This window comes from Camelus dromedarius, chromosome 5 (assembly GCF_036321535.1).
Source record: "Camelus dromedarius isolate mCamDro1 chromosome 5, mCamDro1.pat, whole genome shotgun sequence".
Taxonomy (NCBI): Eukaryota; Metazoa; Chordata; class Mammalia; order Artiodactyla; family Camelidae; genus Camelus; species Camelus dromedarius.
The window spans coordinates 68,306,440-68,324,503 of NC_087440.1; the positions used below are offsets into that span (position 1 = coordinate 68,306,440).

The window sequence follows — 18,064 nt, forward strand, 5'->3', positions numbered from 1 at the left end:
AGCATCTGAGCGGCCAAGAGACAAAGCCTGGGCCTTGGGAGTCACGGCAGCATCTCCTTCCCAGCTCTGCCCCATGGCACTTACATACAGCCCTGAGGACACCAATTCCCTCTCCCTGCAGCTCAACTTCCTCATCTGTAAAATCGACCCAGCAGTGCCTGTCATTGGCAGATGTCTCCAAGGCATCATACTGACAGACTATAGGGTAGGCACACATTGAATCTCACAACAGCTCAGGAGGTAGGGATTATCAACCCATTTTACAGAGATGGAAACTGAGTCTGGGAGCATTGAAGCAACTCACTATTTAATGGCAGAGTCAGGATTTAAACTCAGGACTAGAAGATATGCTAGTCATTCTACACTCGCCACCCCTCCCAGTGCCTGGGGCTGACCTCTTTGGCCTCTTGCCTTCTGTTTCTGGTGGAATTTGGCCATGGAGAGGCACTGGCAGGAGAATGGAGGATAAGAATAAAGGTTGAAGATTTGTGCCCTGCCCATCCCTGCCCGAGTAGCATCCCTGGTGCAAGGGCTCCCCTCCTCGCCACTCCAGCCCTCCCTGGGAGTCACATGTCCTCCCTGCTCCTTGGGCAGAGATGGGGAGGGCGCCCCTCTCCCTTGTGGTACCTTTATCCTGCCCACACCTACACAATCACTCCATCATTAAATTCTCTTCCATGCAGCCCTTCTGAGTGGAGCCCTTATATTCTGCTGAGGCTAGGACAGATACAATCCGGGGCCATTTTGACAGAAGAAACATACCCTACCAGACTAGCTCAAATGTCTGGGGATCCCCATATCTTCCCAACAACCCTCGGTCTTCTCTCTGCAGAATCATCTAGGGGGCAGAGGAATGTCTACACCAACATGGGGAGGAACCCCAGGTCAGAAAAGCCTGGCTGTGAATAGCTTGAGACAAAACCCAAGGGACACTGCAGACAGCCACCAGCTCAGACTTGTGTCCTCTGGGTGGGGTGTTTAGCCCCATGACTATGTTAGATGCCCAGGATTTTCTTGAGAGCTAATGATGGTTCCACAGAGCTCAAGCAATAGAAGTGGTGGTTTTAAAAATGGCCCAGGTCCTACAACATTTAGGCACCAAAAAGATCCTCTCAGGTAAGCCCAGGTAGGCTTCCCTCCCTGACCCGCTCATGGGTGGCCCTCTGCAGATCTGTGGTCGGGCCCTGGTTCTGATATCAACCAGCTATGCGCCCTTAGACAAACCCCATACCTTTCTGGGCTCGGTGTCTCCATCTGTAAAATATGGCAGGTGCCTCAGATGATCTCTAAGTCTTTCCATTCCAATACTTCATGAATCTGCTTCTCGGGGTCGTCCAAGGCCTATGTGCCTCCAGAAGCAATTAGTCCCTCAACTATGACAGAAAAACATGTAGGTTTCCAGCCATAGGCTCCACCCAGGGGCTGCCTACACCCCTTTCCCCACCCTCCCAGCCAGGTCCACAGCTGCCTTCTTGGAGCTTCATGCCTTCTTCCAGGCCACACTTGATGCTTATTTTAAGCTAAATTCTTCTGGTCAGAAACACAGGGGGCTGGAATAGGGCTGGGGTGTAACACCCTGATTTTTCAAAGCCACATTCCTCAGGGCCTGGCTCTGACCCATGTATTAGGAGTGAGCCCAGTGCCAGAAGCCATCAAATGCCAGTGATTCACAAGTCCTGTGTCTTCATCAAGGGAGGGCATTCTGCATATTTTAGAAATCTACTGTATGTAAATATGACTCCCGTTTTAAAAAAAAAAAAAAGAAAAAAACCACAGGAAGAATGGAGATAAGCAACAAGGCTTTCATTTCAAAATACTCTATACCCTGACTCTGGAACCCCAGCAGAGAAATGCAGAAACTCCCCAAATCAAAGTGTTAAATTTGTTTGTGGAACTCTTTCCTGCCCTACAGAGAAGCAGCATAATATAATTCTGATGAACTCTGGGGTCAGCTCTCCTAGGTCAGATAATTGGCTGTGTGACCTTGGGCAATTTACTTAATCTCTCCAAGCCTCAGTTTCCTTGTCTGTAAAATGGGGATTATAATAGTTGTACCTCTTATGGGTATGGTGAGAAGTGAATGAGTTCATCCTTATAAAGTACTCAGCACACTGCCTGGCACATAACAAATGTTTGACAAACATTAGCTATTTCTGATCATTCTTTTAAAGCTAACAGAATGCTTCTCTGGTCCCTGACAACTCCTGCAGCCACAGCATAGAACAAAACTGAGGACTCAACCTAAAATATGAAATAAGAACCCTTTCCTGACTTGGTATAAAGAAAATAAATATTTATTGAGCGCATTTATGAAATCAGGCAGTGAACTAATCGTCTGTACACACAGTCTCATTTAATCCTCTTGAAAACCCTCTAAGGTTAATCTTATTGTCCTCACTTGACAGAAAAAGAAACTGAGGCTCAAAGAGGTTGTTGTGATTTGTCCAGGTCAGGGCTGGGGAGTGATGTAGCAAAGACTTAAATCCGGGGCTTCTGATTGAAGGGCCATCTTCTTCCGGCCACCATCCCTTGTAGACACAGGGTCTTTGATTCCTTATTCTCTTGAGTCATACATTAGCATGTCCTTAATTAGCTTAAAGAGTAAAATATCATTCTTAGTTAAATACTCATTAAAAATCATTTAAATAATAAATATAATTGTCAACATTTCTGGGGAATATAAATAGCAAAAGGTAAAAAAAATCGGATGCAATACCATAAAGTGTGACAGCCCCCAAACATTTGGGAATCTGGCCAGTGTGCTCTCTTTTGGGGTCTCTGGGTGAATATCTGACATAAACGCTCCCTCAGATGCTTTACTTGTCAGTCTCAGCCTACCTAGTGCTGCTCGTTGGCCCTTACAAAGTAGCCCCCATCCACCTAGGACACTGGTATAAGTTCCTCACTAACTAGCATCTACTAGACACTTGTGCCTGGATGTCCTGCCATTTCCACAAACCCATATGTCAGTGTTTCAGCACTCCCCAAATCACCTCCTCCTCTAGAATATTCCAGTTCAGCCTCCCTCATGTCTCCACTACCCAAGCTCAAGACTTCAAGAGTCTTCGTTGCCGCCTCCCTCTCTCTTATACTCCACACCCTGTCTGTCCTCTGCCAGGTTCTGTGGATTTTTCTTCCACAGTCTTTCTTGTTTGCCCCAACCATTTTATCCCTGTTGTTATCACCGTCCAGACTTCATGTCTTCTTCCTGACTGGAAAAGTCTCCCCTTAGCCACAGGCCTCGGGCTCTCTCCCCTGAACACCTAATCCTACAGATGAACCATTCCAGAGATGTCCCCAGGATCATCCATCTGACTTTGCAGGCCAAACTCTAAGCAACTCAGCCTGGCATTCCTAGCGTCCTTGCCCAACTCTATTCCCCCCAGCCTCCCTACCCAAACACTCTGGCCACGCTGGTCTATCTTCTGTCCTGCTACATGCACCCCACGTTCATCAACATTTTGGGAGTGACGCCAACTGGCTCTGGGAAGCAAGTTGAATATGACATGGTCCCTGCCCTCTGAAGGCTCCCAGTCCAGCTTAAAGAACAGACAAATAGACAAACTGTTATCATATGATGTGTGAGGTAGCCTACGCGGAGGAAAGTACAAGGTAAGGCAGATTCCAGGAAGAGGTGAGTGACTGGGGGATGGGGAGATTGCAGAGGAGAGCTGACTGGGACCAAATCCTGGCTCTGCCACTTATTTACTGTGTGACCCTGAACAGATCATTCACCCCTCTTCTCAGCAGTTTCTTTATCCATAAGATGGCGATGATCATATCATCTATCTCCTGGTACTTTCTCCAGGATTAAAGAATTAATAGAGATGAAACCCATAGAACATTCTTGGCCCATAATGTAAGTCAACAAACTTTTGCCTCCTCCATGACTCCTACACTTATTGTCAGCCTTATCTTTCGAACTACACTGGAGGCAGAGGAAATGAGGGAAAGGCAAAGGTGTGAGAAACACTCATTAAGCACAAACCGTGTGCAAACATTTTTATATACATTATCACACGTAGCTTTCCTAACTGTGTGCCAGCCCCACTCCATACCTCAGGACAAGGGACACTCCCACAGCAAGATGATTTTCTTGAAAACTCTGAATGACAATCTGACCTTCGGCTTCTCATCACTTCAAAGTCAGCGCACTTCCTTCTTGGCACAGCGCTCTCTAACCTGCTTGCCTGACCCGGCCCCTTCTCACCCCCCACTCCCGCCCCCAGGACTTGAAATAAGAGAAACCAAAGGCTATGCACCAGGTCCTTTGACCTCACAGTTCTGCTTCTAGAAAATAATAAAAGCATTATGCAAACATTTAGCTGCAATATTATTTTTAATAGTGAACAAATTTTAAACTGTCTAAATGTCCAAATGGAGCAATGATTGCACACACTGGGCATGGCCATATCACGGAACACCACATGGCCCTAAAATGTTGACATAAAAATGTCTCTGTTGACATGGAAGGATGTCTCTCATGTGTGGTTGGGTGGGGGAACGGGTTAAAATGGTATGTTATTTATTGGGGGATGATATTTGGCGTGCGCAGACAGAGAGAGAGAGAGAGAAAATCCTAAAAAAGGATACAACAAAACAAAACGGAAGTTATCTCTAACGAGTGGGATTGCTGGTGATTTTTTATTTTTCCCTTTATGCTTATCTGTAATTTCTGATTTTTCTGCAGTGAATGTATACTATTTTTGACTGGATGAGAAAATAATTCAAGAGGGTGTGCACAGACATATAAAACAAACTTATGGTTTCAAAGAGGAAGCGGGAAGAGGGATAAATTAAGAGTATGAGATTAACAGATACACACTCCCATGTATAAAACAGAGAAACAACAAGGATTTACTGTAGAGCACAGGGAACTATACCCAATATCTTGTAATATTCTATAATGGCAAAGAATCAGAAATACATATATATGTATGTTATATATATATGTATATAAACCGAATCACTTTGCTATTCACCTGAAACTAACACAATATTGTAAATCAACTATACTTCAATAAATAAATAAATAAATAAATAAATAAATAAATAAATAAATAGGCTGTGGGTGACAGCCCAGAAAAGGCAAACCTAGGTTTGGTGATCAATGGCAAGGTTCTCGAGAGTGCTAGAGGGGCAGGGCGGGGGCTGGGGAGGGCAGGCAGTAGGAGCAAAGGGAGAAGCGAAATGGGGCTCTGAGGGTATCAGAGAGAAACGTCAGCCTCTCCCCAGCCCTGTCTCTGACCAGCCCTGCTGGGACAACCTGCTACCCAAGTGACCATGACATGAGGGCATTTAAATATTTAAACAAACCCAGCTTTGCCAGAACAAATGCACTCAGAATCCAAGGATCAATCCCATGCTCTACACATCAAGTTTCTGGGGCACAGAGCCTTTCCCACCCCTCCCCCACCACACCCCACGCAAGGACCTGCAAGATAACAGTGGCAACAACTGAGTGATGAGCCCGGCTCCCCTTCGGCGACAGGGGCAGCCAGCCTGAAGGCTGCCTTATCGGCTTTTCTACTGCGGCGTGAAGCTAAAAGCACACGAGCCTTAGAGAATGCGGGGCCTTAATGCCCTCAAACATTTTTTCAGTAAGACTGCCACAGTCACCTGATTCTCTCTGTGCACTCAGGAACCAGGGAAACCAGACTGACTTTAAGGAGGCTGAGGTCAAGCAGATTTTCTGGACCGCCCTGGGAGCAAGCAAGCCAGGGCTGCTCCGCACGCCCACCTAGCCAGCCCACGCAGCAGTCACCGCATCCCACGGCCTGACACCTGGTCTCTCAGGGAAAGAGCCTCAGTGCTAAGCCTGGGAAGACGGGAGCCCGCAGTGTGGGGAGGGGGCGATGGAAGACTTAGAGACTCAAGAAAGGCGCTCGCCCAGACTGACGAAGAAGGAAAACGGTGCCACAGCCACTAAAGGGTAGAACCAGGATTATAACCCCAGACTCTTTGCTTTCTGCCTCTCCATTCCCCCTCCAGTACACCACCGCCCAGGACAGCAGGAAGGGACCCAGACCCTATTCTGACACCGCCCAACTGGCCAGGGTTACACCCCACCGGATTTTGAGAAGGGAGGCAACCCTGTGAAGTCACAGGCCACACAATCAAAACCTACACGTCTGTGCATGAGGGTGGTAGAGGACAAAGTGCTCGCTGATATGAAGGCTGAGCTGGGAGGGATCACTCCTGGCATGTGAGGACCGGACACAACTCAGAGGTGAGTCACATTCCCAGGAAGGCTTCAGTCATGTCTATTTGCCTTTAGTCACTAATCTACCCTAATGACCCAGTTGATGATGCAGGTGGGGGTGATTTTAATAGATTTAAATTTAAAAGGCTCAAAATTATGTAAACTACTCCATTCCACTTCAGCTACAATTACTACCTGATGCCAGCTTGCCCACCTGACACCTGACAGCATCTGTCAACAGTGGAAAAGGCTTCACCTCATAAATAAAGGGTGATTGCTCATTCACTCACTTTTACAGCGTATTTTTGCCTCACCTCTCTGGAGAACCAAATTCCGTATCAGTTTGGAGGAAGGTATATTTAACTAGCCCTTTGTACAGAGATGTCCTATGGTGTGTTGACTCTAGAGTTGAAGAAATGAGGATTTATATCCCAGCTTTAACATTAACCAGCTGTGTGACCTTGGACATGTCTCTTCACCTCTCTGACCCTATTTCTTCACAGCAAAAATGAGGTCAATTGTCCCTGCCTCTCACCTTTAGGGTTAGTGTAGGGATTTACAGAAACAATGTATATAGAATGCTTATTTTGCACAGTGCTCTGCACACATAAGCCTCTGTTAGGAAGAGTTATTATCATAATCAGAAAAAGCTGGGAACAAAAGGCAAGTGTTGGCGAGGATGTGAAGTTGGAGCCCTAGTGCACTGCTGGTGGGAACGCAAAATGGTGCAGCTGCTATGGAAAACAGAATGGAGATTCCTTGAAAAATTAAAAATAAAACTAGAATGAAATTAAGATCTCAAAGAGATATTAGCACTCCTATATTCATTACAGCATTATTCCCAATAACCAAGGTGTGGAAACGACCAAAATGTCCGTCAATGAATGAAGGGATAAAATAAATGTGGTGTATACATACAATGGAATACTATTCATCCTTTAAAAGGGAGGAAATTGTTCAATATGCAGTAACGTGAGTGAACCTTAAGAACATTATGCTAAGTGAAATGAGCCAGTCATGGAAGGACATCTCCTTCCTGGTTCCACTTATAAGAGTTATCTAAAATAGCCAAATTGATAGCATCAAAGAGTGGAATGAGGTTGCCAGGGGTTGGTGGAGAGAGGGTGATAGGAAATTGCTAACCAACAGGCATAAAGTTTCCTTCAAGCAGGAAGAGTAAGCGCTGCAGATCTGCTGTACGACAATGGGCACACTTAAAAGCTGAAGAGGGCAGATCTCCCGTTAAGCATTCTTTCTGCAATGTAATTAAATTAAAATTAATTTTTTAAAGAAAAATTGGGGAGAGAAAAAAAATTAAAACCGCATAAGTCACTTCCACTGTGCCCAGCAGAAGGACAAGTGGGTGCTTTGCTCCTCCCTAAATAGCTGAGGCACAGAGACCAAGTATCCTCCCTCTCCCTGAGTATCACCCTACCACCACCATCTTCTTTCCTATGATGCTCCTTGAACAAAGAAAATGGAAAAGTGGGTCTCCCACCAGGCGTCTGCCCCGGAATGCTAACAGAAAATCCAGGGTTGAGAAAAGTTAGAAGAGGAGTAGCAAACTCTTGAAATGATGTTTAAAATATCCCAGTAGCCCAAATCCAAGGGTTTCTTTCATATGTCTATCCCCAGTTATCATCCTATCTATAAGAGGGAGTTAATGGTATTATTAGGATTTAAAGCTGTTAAGTAAATTAAAGTCAAGTGCTGGATCGCTGGATTTTTACATTGGACTGCTGAGTTTTGTATCAATGTTGAAAGAACAGGAAAGGAAAGAGTCTAAAGAGACCAACTAAAACAACAACGTAAGCCAGTGGCACTCTGCCTGGAGAATTCCTGGAGACTCCAGAACTTCCAGATGCGAAAAGCAGGGAATAATAAAAGGGCTGATCAGTCAGAGGCCAGAAGCCTTCGAATTCGAATGAGGTAGACTGGTCATTCTCAAAAGTTGGTAATCATAAGTATCTCCTGAGAAGCTCTTTAAAAATGCAGATTCCTGGGCCTGTTCCGAGCGCTTCTGATGCAGGAGCTCGGGTGTGAGGCCTGGGAACCCACATTTTAAAAAGCATCTCAGTTATCTCTGCACAGTTCATCCAGGTCCACACTTTGACCCACACTGACAGCCTTTCCTACAAAGTCATATGAGGGTGCTTTGCTTGTAGGTAATGAAATCTTTCCCTTTGGAAAAAGATTAAAAGGGAAGAAACAGAACTTTCATCCTGAAGCTTGGTGAACTTCCAGAATAATTAATAGAGATAGGTTACTTACTGGAAAATGGAAGTATTCACCTACACACACATACCACGGACTGGGTAAAAAATAAATTATGTTCAGATGATTTAATATTTCTCTGAGATGGAATAAATTCAATGGCTGAGTGAGAGGTAACAAGCAAACTATCTATCACCTGAAGTTAGCAGCTAAGATAATATTTCAACCACCCATCTTGAAAGGGAAACTTGGACCGAGAACAGAGCAGGACAGCTATGTAGGAATATATACCAGTAAGGGTTAAACACAATCCCACCGGAAAAATGGCTATAACTACTCCAACATAAACCCAGAAAGGGGTGGCGGGGGCCGAGGTGGCTTAATATTCTCATAAATAACTCGAAAGATGGAGTGGGGATTATGCAAATCAAACCACAGACGATACAAAAATGGCAGGGATTGCGAATCTGTGGAGAATGAAATTTAACTAGTTGGCAATGTCTTTAAATTTGCCTTTATTGAATCTTGTATATTGAAGTCACATATTATTGTATCTCTTTACGGAGAGTCAATAGGGCTGAATGCAGAGTGATTTATGGAGGAAGAAACCATCAGATGCATAAGTAGAAAAGAGCACACACCTGCAGAGGCATTAGCCGGGGGGTCGGGACAGGCACTGAAGGAGGAAGGGGTTGAGATGGTGCACAGCACAATGGGGTGGTCAGTCACTTCTATTCCCTACAGACGTGGGTGGTGTTAACAACCGATGTGTAAAATAAACAAGGAAATGTGTCTGTTACTCTTTGAACCACTTGGCCTTGGTGCTGCTTCCAATGAGAGCACTGAGCTTAAACTAAACCTGGAAAGGAATTCAGAGCAGGCCATTGCAGAAATTATGGGCTGTGTCTCTAGGTAAACCAAGAATACAAGTGGATGGTAAGAGGGCCTCCAGCACAGAAGAAATGCTGAGTGTTCCTATTTGTTGGGGGAAGATCCACAAAAGCTAAAGGGGCCTGTAGGAGAGAAAAATTTCAACTCTTATTAAGGAAAAAAAAAAATCATTCAAAGCACAGTTGGAATCATGGAAGAAAGGGCAGCTTGTGGTAACACCATCCCTGGGGACATTCAAGGAGGTGACCAGACACCTCTCTACTTAGGATGCATTAGAGATTATTAAAAGCATTCCTTGCACAGTTCAGGAGTGGGAGGTAGGCCTCGTGACCTCTCCAAAGGTCATTCCTATCCCAAAGGATCACATGTCTGAAGGGCACCAGATAAAAATAAAGTCTATTAATCACTGAGCTGCCACACAATTTCCTAAGAGAAGCAGAATAGAGAAGGGCATTCCACAGTGGACCCTGCTCTGCCGAGGGAGGAAAAGGGAGGCAGAGCCAAGACAGCAGCCGCTGAGACTTCCAGAAAGCCAACATCATCAAGCCTGCAATTTGGCCTCCCAAGCACCACAGGGTAAACAGGGAGAGGAAAAGACCCTGTGGGGAGGGGACCAGTAAACAGTAAAAATGGCATTGAGAGTCCCTGCACAAAGCCACAGGAGCTCGGGGGAGAGGGTGTGAGCCCGGCAAGAGGGATACCCACAAAGGGTGCTTCGTGGAGGAAACACTAAGGAGGCAGAGGTCTGAGACAAAGGAGAGAAGGGAGGAGCTGACAGCAGGGTGGAGAAGGGCGAAAGGGTGTGCCTGGGATTATTATTGGCTGAGAATCCAGGGAAAGCTAGAGAGATAGGGCAAAAAGTAATCCCACTATCTGCCACAGCAGATAATCACCTAAGAAAATATAGCTTTTTAAAAGAGGAATGGAGTGGCAATGCTCCAGCTCCAAAGCAGTTGTTGGCATTCTTGATAGCTGGGCTGCTCCGGCCAGACACAGCTGGACAGTCTGCTCCCCGGGGGTCTGAGGACCCTTCCAAGCCCAGAACCAGGCTCCCGAAGGCTAGCATGCTTGCGTCACAACAAAACTGCACCCCATCCAGGAAGCAAGAGACCCAGGCGGGAGCAGGCACTTCCTGGTATTGCCGAGAGACATCACACCCCATGCCCTGCTCCCTCCTCATCCTGGACCAGCATTGCCTTGGGATGCAGATGTTACCTGCAGGAGTCCTCTCAGGAATGTCATCTGCACGGTGTATTAAGCAGCCAAATGGGGGTCAAGGAGTTTGAGTTCTTCTAGCAAAATGTTCTCCAACCAGCTGTCACCCCACCGGGCACAGAACAACTTTTTGAAATCAAAAGAGGCCAGTGAAGAGGGAGGAAAATGGCACCACCCGCAACACACTCCCTGTGCCTGCTTCTTCCCCTGGTTCTCTCCTGCTTTCATGGAGACCGCAGACACTGGCAAGATGGGCGGCCCTGCCATCCTCACTGCAGCCCCATTCTCGCCCATGGCGGAGCTCTGCATCCTCAAGGAGGAAAAGATGGGAAGGCAAGATGGTCAGGGAGTGCAGTTTTGAGGGCTGCCCTTGCCATGAAGCAAGCAGATGGTACCCGATCTGGCGAGAAGATAACTAGAGCAAGGATTTTCAGCCCAGCACCCTGTGCTCTGGTAGGTGAGAAAGACAGAGCTCTCTCGAGCTGATGGCAGTCCCTCTGAAGCTGTGGGTCTCTGGAGGTCCACCCACCACCAGTGCCCCTGGCTGCTCTGCCCCTCAGTCGCTCCCCAGCCCTGTCTGCTGACCCTAAACCCAGGAGCCAGGCAATCACTTGGCCAAAAGATGCTTCTGAAGCAAGCAAGAAAGGCTAGAGATGGACCGAGGGCTATTTATTAAACTAAGTCATCGTCAGAGAAAGATTCATAACTTGCCCTACCTAGGACAAGAGGGAGAGCGAGAGAAAGGAAATTAAAGGGAAACAAATGAAAAGCCACAGGAGCCAAGTACCTTTGTCGGAGGATTTTGAGTTATGCTTTTGTTTGTAACTCTCTGAAACAGAGAAAGAAATAGAGGATGAATCTTAAGGAGACAGAGACCGTGAAAGAGAGGGAGCCGGAGGAAAGCCACGAAGGAAGGCACTGCAGAGACAGCAGGACGGCGTCCGAGGCGGGGAGGCCTCCCTGGCTTGCTCCTCCCTCACGCAGAAACACCCGGGGCCAGAAGCTGCAGCAACAGGAGGTGAGGTGGTGACTGTGGGGAGGAGGCAGGCGTGGTGCGGGCCCCAGAGAAGGAGCGGGGAGCCTGAGACGGGGCTGACGACCAGGGAAGCACAGGGAAGGGTGGGGCCAGGGCAGGAAGGCGGCCTCTGCTGTACTTACTGTCACAGACGTAAGGTTTGTCGTGGTCTTCCTGAGAGGCGGCGTCATGCCTCCTTCGGCCCCCCGCAGAGCCACGGGCCTGGGGAGACAGGGGAACAGCGGGATGCTTGTTACGCTGCCAGTCACTGCTGAGCGTGTCTTCTGTGAGGCCCTGAGCGCTTCACCCATCTCTCCTCATTCAACTTTCATACAACATGTGTACCTATACCAACCCCATTTTACAGGCCTGGAAACTGAGGCCCAGAGAGGTTAGGAATTTGCCCAAATCACTCAGCTACTCACCTGTGTCACTTCACTAAATCTTCACAACTCCAAGAAGGAGATACTACTATTAACCTCCATCTTACAGATTAGGAGGCAACAGAGAGGTTAAGTAGCTTACACAAGGTCACTTGGCCAGGCCACTCAGGACAGTCTGACTGTGAAGCCTCGATCTACTGAAGTCCCATACTCTGCTGTTGCCCCGGAACCTCTCCCCCCAACTCCTTAGCCTTCCAGCTTCGCTGACACCACATGGAAATGCCAACCCAGCTCCCCTCAGCTGCCCAGCTGAGGGGCGTGTTAGAGCAAGTAGCATAACTGCAGGCATCACCTCAGACTCCTGTGCTCACGCTCCCTGCAGCTCAAGTCTCTCAAGAGCCAGCCAGGTCTGGCATCAGGGCATGCGGGGAGCTCCCCCCTCCCCTGCTCAGCCTGGTCCACAGGGTGAGCTTCATGCAGCTCAGGGCTCCAGCCAGAGACAGAGACCTTGACACTTCGTGGTCTCCTGGGGCTGGACCCTTGAAAGCACCACCCCGTGTGCATCTCCAGACAGGGTCAGCATCACCTGGGGTGGGGTGGGATGAGCTCTACCTCCGGGGACAGAGAAGAGCAGCAGAGAGGGAGCTGGCAGCTCAGCAGCCCCAGGACAGTGGCTACAAGAACGTGGCAAGGTTTATTTTTAAACCTTTGTAAGTCCCACACTGGTCACGTGTGTTGCACCCCAGCCCCCTCCAGGTCATTCTCTGGTAATGAGTAGCAAGCAGTAAACTCCCAACCAAAGGAAGGGCCTGCTGGGGTCTCTGGAGACAGAAAGGAAGGCGCAGCAGACCAGAAATAAGACATGGCAGCACCTGGTGTGCAGGGAAAATGGGGCGGTCCTAGGGGCCTGGCCTGGAAAAGTGGCCCAGGGGGACTTCTCGGTCAAAAGGCCTGAAGTGCCCTCTCCCTCTCTCTCTCTCTCTCTCTCTCTCTCTCTCTCTCTCTCTCTCTCTCTCTCTCACTCTCTCTCTCTCACACACACACACGCACATTTTCACTGGGGACACCACAGTGGAAAGGCCTGTCCCCCTGCCCCACGATGCTTGCACTCTCCCCAAACACACACACCTCGCAATCAACACCACCTCCAAGCTACCAGCTCCACCACCTCCTCAGCTGTCTCACTCCAAAACAAATTACAAAATGCCACCCCTCTCCTCCCCTCCCCTCCTGGGCTCAGTCCCTCTTTGCCTCCCCACCCACAACCCCCGAATACACAACAGCCAGCAGCCCCCTCCCCTCGCCCTCGTGACTCAGAGGTGACCCAAAGAGGGAGCTGGGCGGCACTGGCCGTCACCCCCGGGCACTGACAGGCCTCCCCGCCTGCCCACGCCGAGGGTGGTCACCCTCAGCAGCCCTCACCACCTCCCCGCCCCCTCGGAGAAGGAGAAGCCGGGGACAGCTTGACGTGTGCAGCTCACAGCCTTGTCACTGCCGCCTCTGAGCAAGTGAAAGCAAGTCAAGCAGAATGACAGAGGCAACAGCAGAGCCGGGCAGGGGCTCTGGGAGACTAAAAATACCACGGGGGAGACGAGGAGGAGCGCTGGAGCCGGAAGCACCGGGCTTCTGGGGGAGCAGCCCGGAGCCAGGGTTTAATCTCACACACAGGGCTGGCCAGCAGGGTGGCCGCTGCCCCCACTCTCTCCCTGCACCTCAGTTTCCTCAACTGCGAAACAGGGATCGTGGCTGTAGGGCACTGAGGAGACAGGCCAGGGGTGCTTCCTGTGGCTGCAGCACCTTATAGTCTCCTGGAAACTCAGAATCCTACTTGTCTTGCTCAAATGTCACCTCCTCAGGGAAGCGCTCCTGACCAACGTATGTTCTCGCTTCCCCTCCATCGTCCTCTTTCCCTTCCCCAGCTTCAGGTTCTGTCACAGCACTTAGCACTTAGCACTGTCTGACATTATACCATACATGTGCTGGTGTACTTGCTGGTTTTCTGTCTCCCCACATAAGGATGGAAAACATGCCTATTTGGGCCACCATTATGCCCGGAACCTGACACAGAGCCAGCCACATAAGCGGCACTTACTTAATAAATGTTCGCTGAATAAATGAATCAATCCATCAGTCAGCCGGTCAGTAAGTCAGTCATCTGTTTCTTCTCCTTCATTCTCTGTATCCAAGTACTATTGCGTCTTCCTTTAAAGGCATTTCCCTTCAATTTCACATCTTAATCCAGGGGCTCATCAATTAACCCCCGGAACTGCTCAAAGAACCCACCAGCTGGGGTTCTACCTCCGCGTTGCCCTACCCAGTCCATCCTGCGCGACTCCCAGACCAATGAGGCAAAAAGAGTAAAGGACAGGAGCCCGTGGTCATTCATTCATTTACACATTCATTCACTGCCGTCTAAAACTCACTGACACATCCAATGACAACCTAGTGCCAATCCTACCAGGATGACCTCATGCTCATGCTATATCCAAGTCTTTGTTTTTATTGATCCCTGTCATGGACCAGCCTCTCCTCTGCCCATCCACATCTGGTGCACACTTTAGTTTTGTTAACACGCCACTCCTGCAAGGATCTTCCTCTTGCCACATTGAGAAGTAAAACTAGCATCAGCTCTAAAGTCAGACAGACATAGGCTTAAACACCAGCTATGTGTTTTTGGACAAGTTATTTCTCTAAGCATCAGTTTTCTCAGCTGCAAAATGGGCAGAGCAACATCTTTACTGCAGTTGTTGTAGAGGTGCAAAACCACAGGGGACAGCGCTGGGTCTACAGGAAGTGCTCGATAAATTCCTTCCCCTCCTTGCCCAGTTGATCTCTCTTTCCTCTGAACTCTTACTGCGTTTGGTTAGTGCACAGTCAGAAGCCTGCTGCTTTCTAATTGTATCATGGCTATTAGCATTCTCTCCTCAATTAAATTCCAAGATCCTGGAGGACAAAGATGGCACTTCATACTTTATTATGAACCCCTGACATGTAGCACTATTGCTGGGCACACAGCATCCAAAGCTCTTTCTCATAAATTAGCTCAGTTAATTCCAACAACACCATCTGAGTTTAACCAAGTAATATTATGACTCTCATTTGGCACTTAATGAAACAGGTTCTGAGAGGGTTCATGACTTGTCCATAGTCACAAGGCCAGTAGAAGGCAGAGGCCCAGGTTTCCAGGATCTGTTACAGGAAACTTTGAAGCTGATGTCGAAAAGAAACCAGTGTCCCTTCTCTGAGAACTGCCCATCCCTTTCCACCCTCCCTGCTCCACCTCCCCGTTCACACACTGGTGGGCCACGGCAGCCACAACTGTACCACACAGCCCTGCCCCACTGGCCACCAGCTGATTGGCTGGTTCAGGAGGAGACACCTGACCCAAGCTGAGCCAATCAGATTCTGCCTCCAAGGGACTCTGAACTGGTAAATGGTCACTTGAACTGGGGACTCATAAATTCAGAAGCTATGGAGCCATGTGCACAGAGAAGCAGGAAAGGCAATCTCACAAGAAAAGAATGAAAGAGGGAGAAGTTGAGGCCAGAAGCTGCCTGGGTTCCTTACTCTTTCCTAATCCTAAATCCCTGTCACTTTCTTGTCCTGCCCGAATCTTTAAAAATTGCTCAGATTTGGGGCAATGGCCCAACAGCTTCTCAAATATTTCCCATTTTTGCTCAAGCCATGAGTTTCCTGCAACTCTCGACTAGGACAGACTCAGCTCCAAACAGAAGGCTAGTTGCTCTATATCAGTTGTTCTCAATAGTGGTCCAGGGATCCTTGGGGTGGGGAGATGTCCCTGAGACCCTTTCAGTGGTCTGCAATGTCCAAACTATTTTTGTAATAGTACTAAAATGTTATTTGAAAGTTTTCACTCACATTCCCTCACAAATGCACAGTGGAGTTTTCCAGAGGCTACATGATATGATGGTGCCATCACTCTGAGTGCTCGTGTATTCTTAACATTTTTTCTGTTTTAATTTTTAATATGGGAAGTATCACTAGTTATAACCCACTAGAACAACAGCTTTGGGAGCTCTCAGTAATTTTTAAATTTAGAATTCCTGAGACCAAAAAAACTGAGAACCTTTGCTCTAAACTCTTGCTATTTAAAGTGCGGTGCTCAGACCAGCAGCACTGGCATCACCTGGGATCTTGCTAATGAAGCAAGATCTCAGTCCCCACCTGCCAGACGTACTGCATCAGAATTGCACTTGAACAAGATCACCAGGCGCTTTACATGCACATTCAAGTTTGAGATGCACCGGGCTGCACCACAGTGCATCACAAATACTGATTGATCAACTGAATGATAATCCTCACATGGATGGCTCACAGGAATTTCATGAAATTTAAAGAGCAGTGATTTGTTAGGCTCAAGTTGCCGTAGACACAGTTATTAATTGTTAGGTCTGAATTTCCCTCACCTATCAGGGAATCTCCATTGTCAAAGTTCTGAAAGTTATTCCCTTTGCTTGCACCCTCCTAGAAACATCTAGCCTTTATTAAGCACTCAAAATTGGTTGCATATTATTACCCTTATTTTAATGAGGAAGAAACTGAGACCCGGAATACTTACATAATTTGGTCAAGGTCACAGAAGTTATATAACTCACCCAAAGCCTAGTATGTGGTGGAGCTGGGATTTGAACTCATGGTTCAAACAATGCAGAGACTGCTCTTGTCATCACTACCTTAGCCTTAACTTCTTCAGTGAGCACACAAAGCACCTGGGGGTCCTGTTAAAGTGCAGGTGTTAATTCAGTCCGTCTAGGGTGGAGGCTGGGCTCTGCAGTTCTAACAAGCTCCCAGGTGACACTGATGCTGTGGTTCAGGGACCACCAGGCACTGAGGTGTACAGCCTTAGACTGCCTCTCTGTCCCAACAGAAGTGTGAAGAGCCTCATCACATTGTCTGGTGGACAGGAAGCCTACAGAAAGCTCAAACGGCTGGGGCTGCCGCTTCTGCTGGTGTTCTTACAGAGAAGAGACACCATTCATGTTTGCTGACCATAAGTTCAATGTCTAGGTTGCAGTAAGTTTGGTTTGGGTTAAGGGAAGGGATGGAAGCAGGCCCAGAGGTACACAGCAAATAAACTCCACACTCTAAAACTGCTTTTAATGATGGAATTAGAAATTCATTATATTGTAACCCCCAATGCAGTCATGAGTCAAGGCAAGTTCATCAGTGGCCACTAAGATGATTAGATGACAACATGATGGGGTACTTTCTAAGGAGAGATCAAGCTGACAACACCTAAATCCACGATCAACTTAACCACCACTGAAGACAGAACAAGTGGACAGCATATGTCTCTGGATGTGAAGCAATAAGAAGCACATATCACAGCTAGGAAAGATTCTAGCTCCACCAAAAAATATTTATACACACACACACACACACACACACACACACACACAAATCAAGTATCTCATCAAACCACCAGTTTTCAGAAAATAAAGAGAATGGAGGGACACATTAAACACCACCAGTCTGCCAAATCTAGAATATGAGAAATTCTACTGGACCAGCCTCCCAGGTTCTTCAACAAACAAAGAGCAAGGAGAAAAAACTGTGTGTGTGGTAGGGAGTAGCAAGGAAGGGGTAGATTATAGAATACAAGAGACTTAAGTTTCAAACAATCCAACTGTAAAAAGGCATTTTTGAGAAAATCAGTGGGAAATGATTAAGGACTGGATAATAGATATTAGAATAGTTATTCTTATTGAGTACAATAATGATACCTGTTAGAGATATACACTGAAGTGTGAGCAGGATAAAAGAGAAAATGTCTAGGACTTGCTTTCAAATACTCCACCAAAACAACCCAAAAAACCAAAACAACAAACCGAGAAACAAACATACAAACTAACAACACATGGGAGTAAAGAATAGATAAAACAAGAGTGTCAAAATACAGATCACTGCTGAAACTGGGTGCTGACTGTATACGGTGTGCAGCATCAAAGGGCTGCCCTGCCCAGATGGAGAAGTTCCAGGTCCCATCGGCGCCGGAGCATCTTCACTCAGTGTGGGCAGCACCAGATCTTTTGCACCAGTCACCTAGGGGCTTACTTATAATACAGCTCTCCAGGCCTCCCCAGGCCTCCCCCCACCGCCTCCTGAATCAGAGCTTCTGGGAGT

The 18,064-nt window shown here is 47.6% G+C and overlaps 1 protein-coding gene across 1 annotated transcript in view; it reads right to left on the reverse strand.

Moving 5' to 3' along the window:
• The window catches only part of LOC105086255 (zinc finger protein DPF3), a 199,870-nt gene that overhangs the window by 38,750 nt on the left and 143,056 nt on the right, over nt 1-18,064 (reverse strand). The window contains exon 6 of the mRNA XM_064486090.1: nt 11,681-11,759. Coding sequence (XP_064342160.1) covers nt 11,681-11,759 — 79 coding nt within the window. The remainder of the gene's footprint in view (nt 1-11,680; nt 11,760-18,064) is intronic.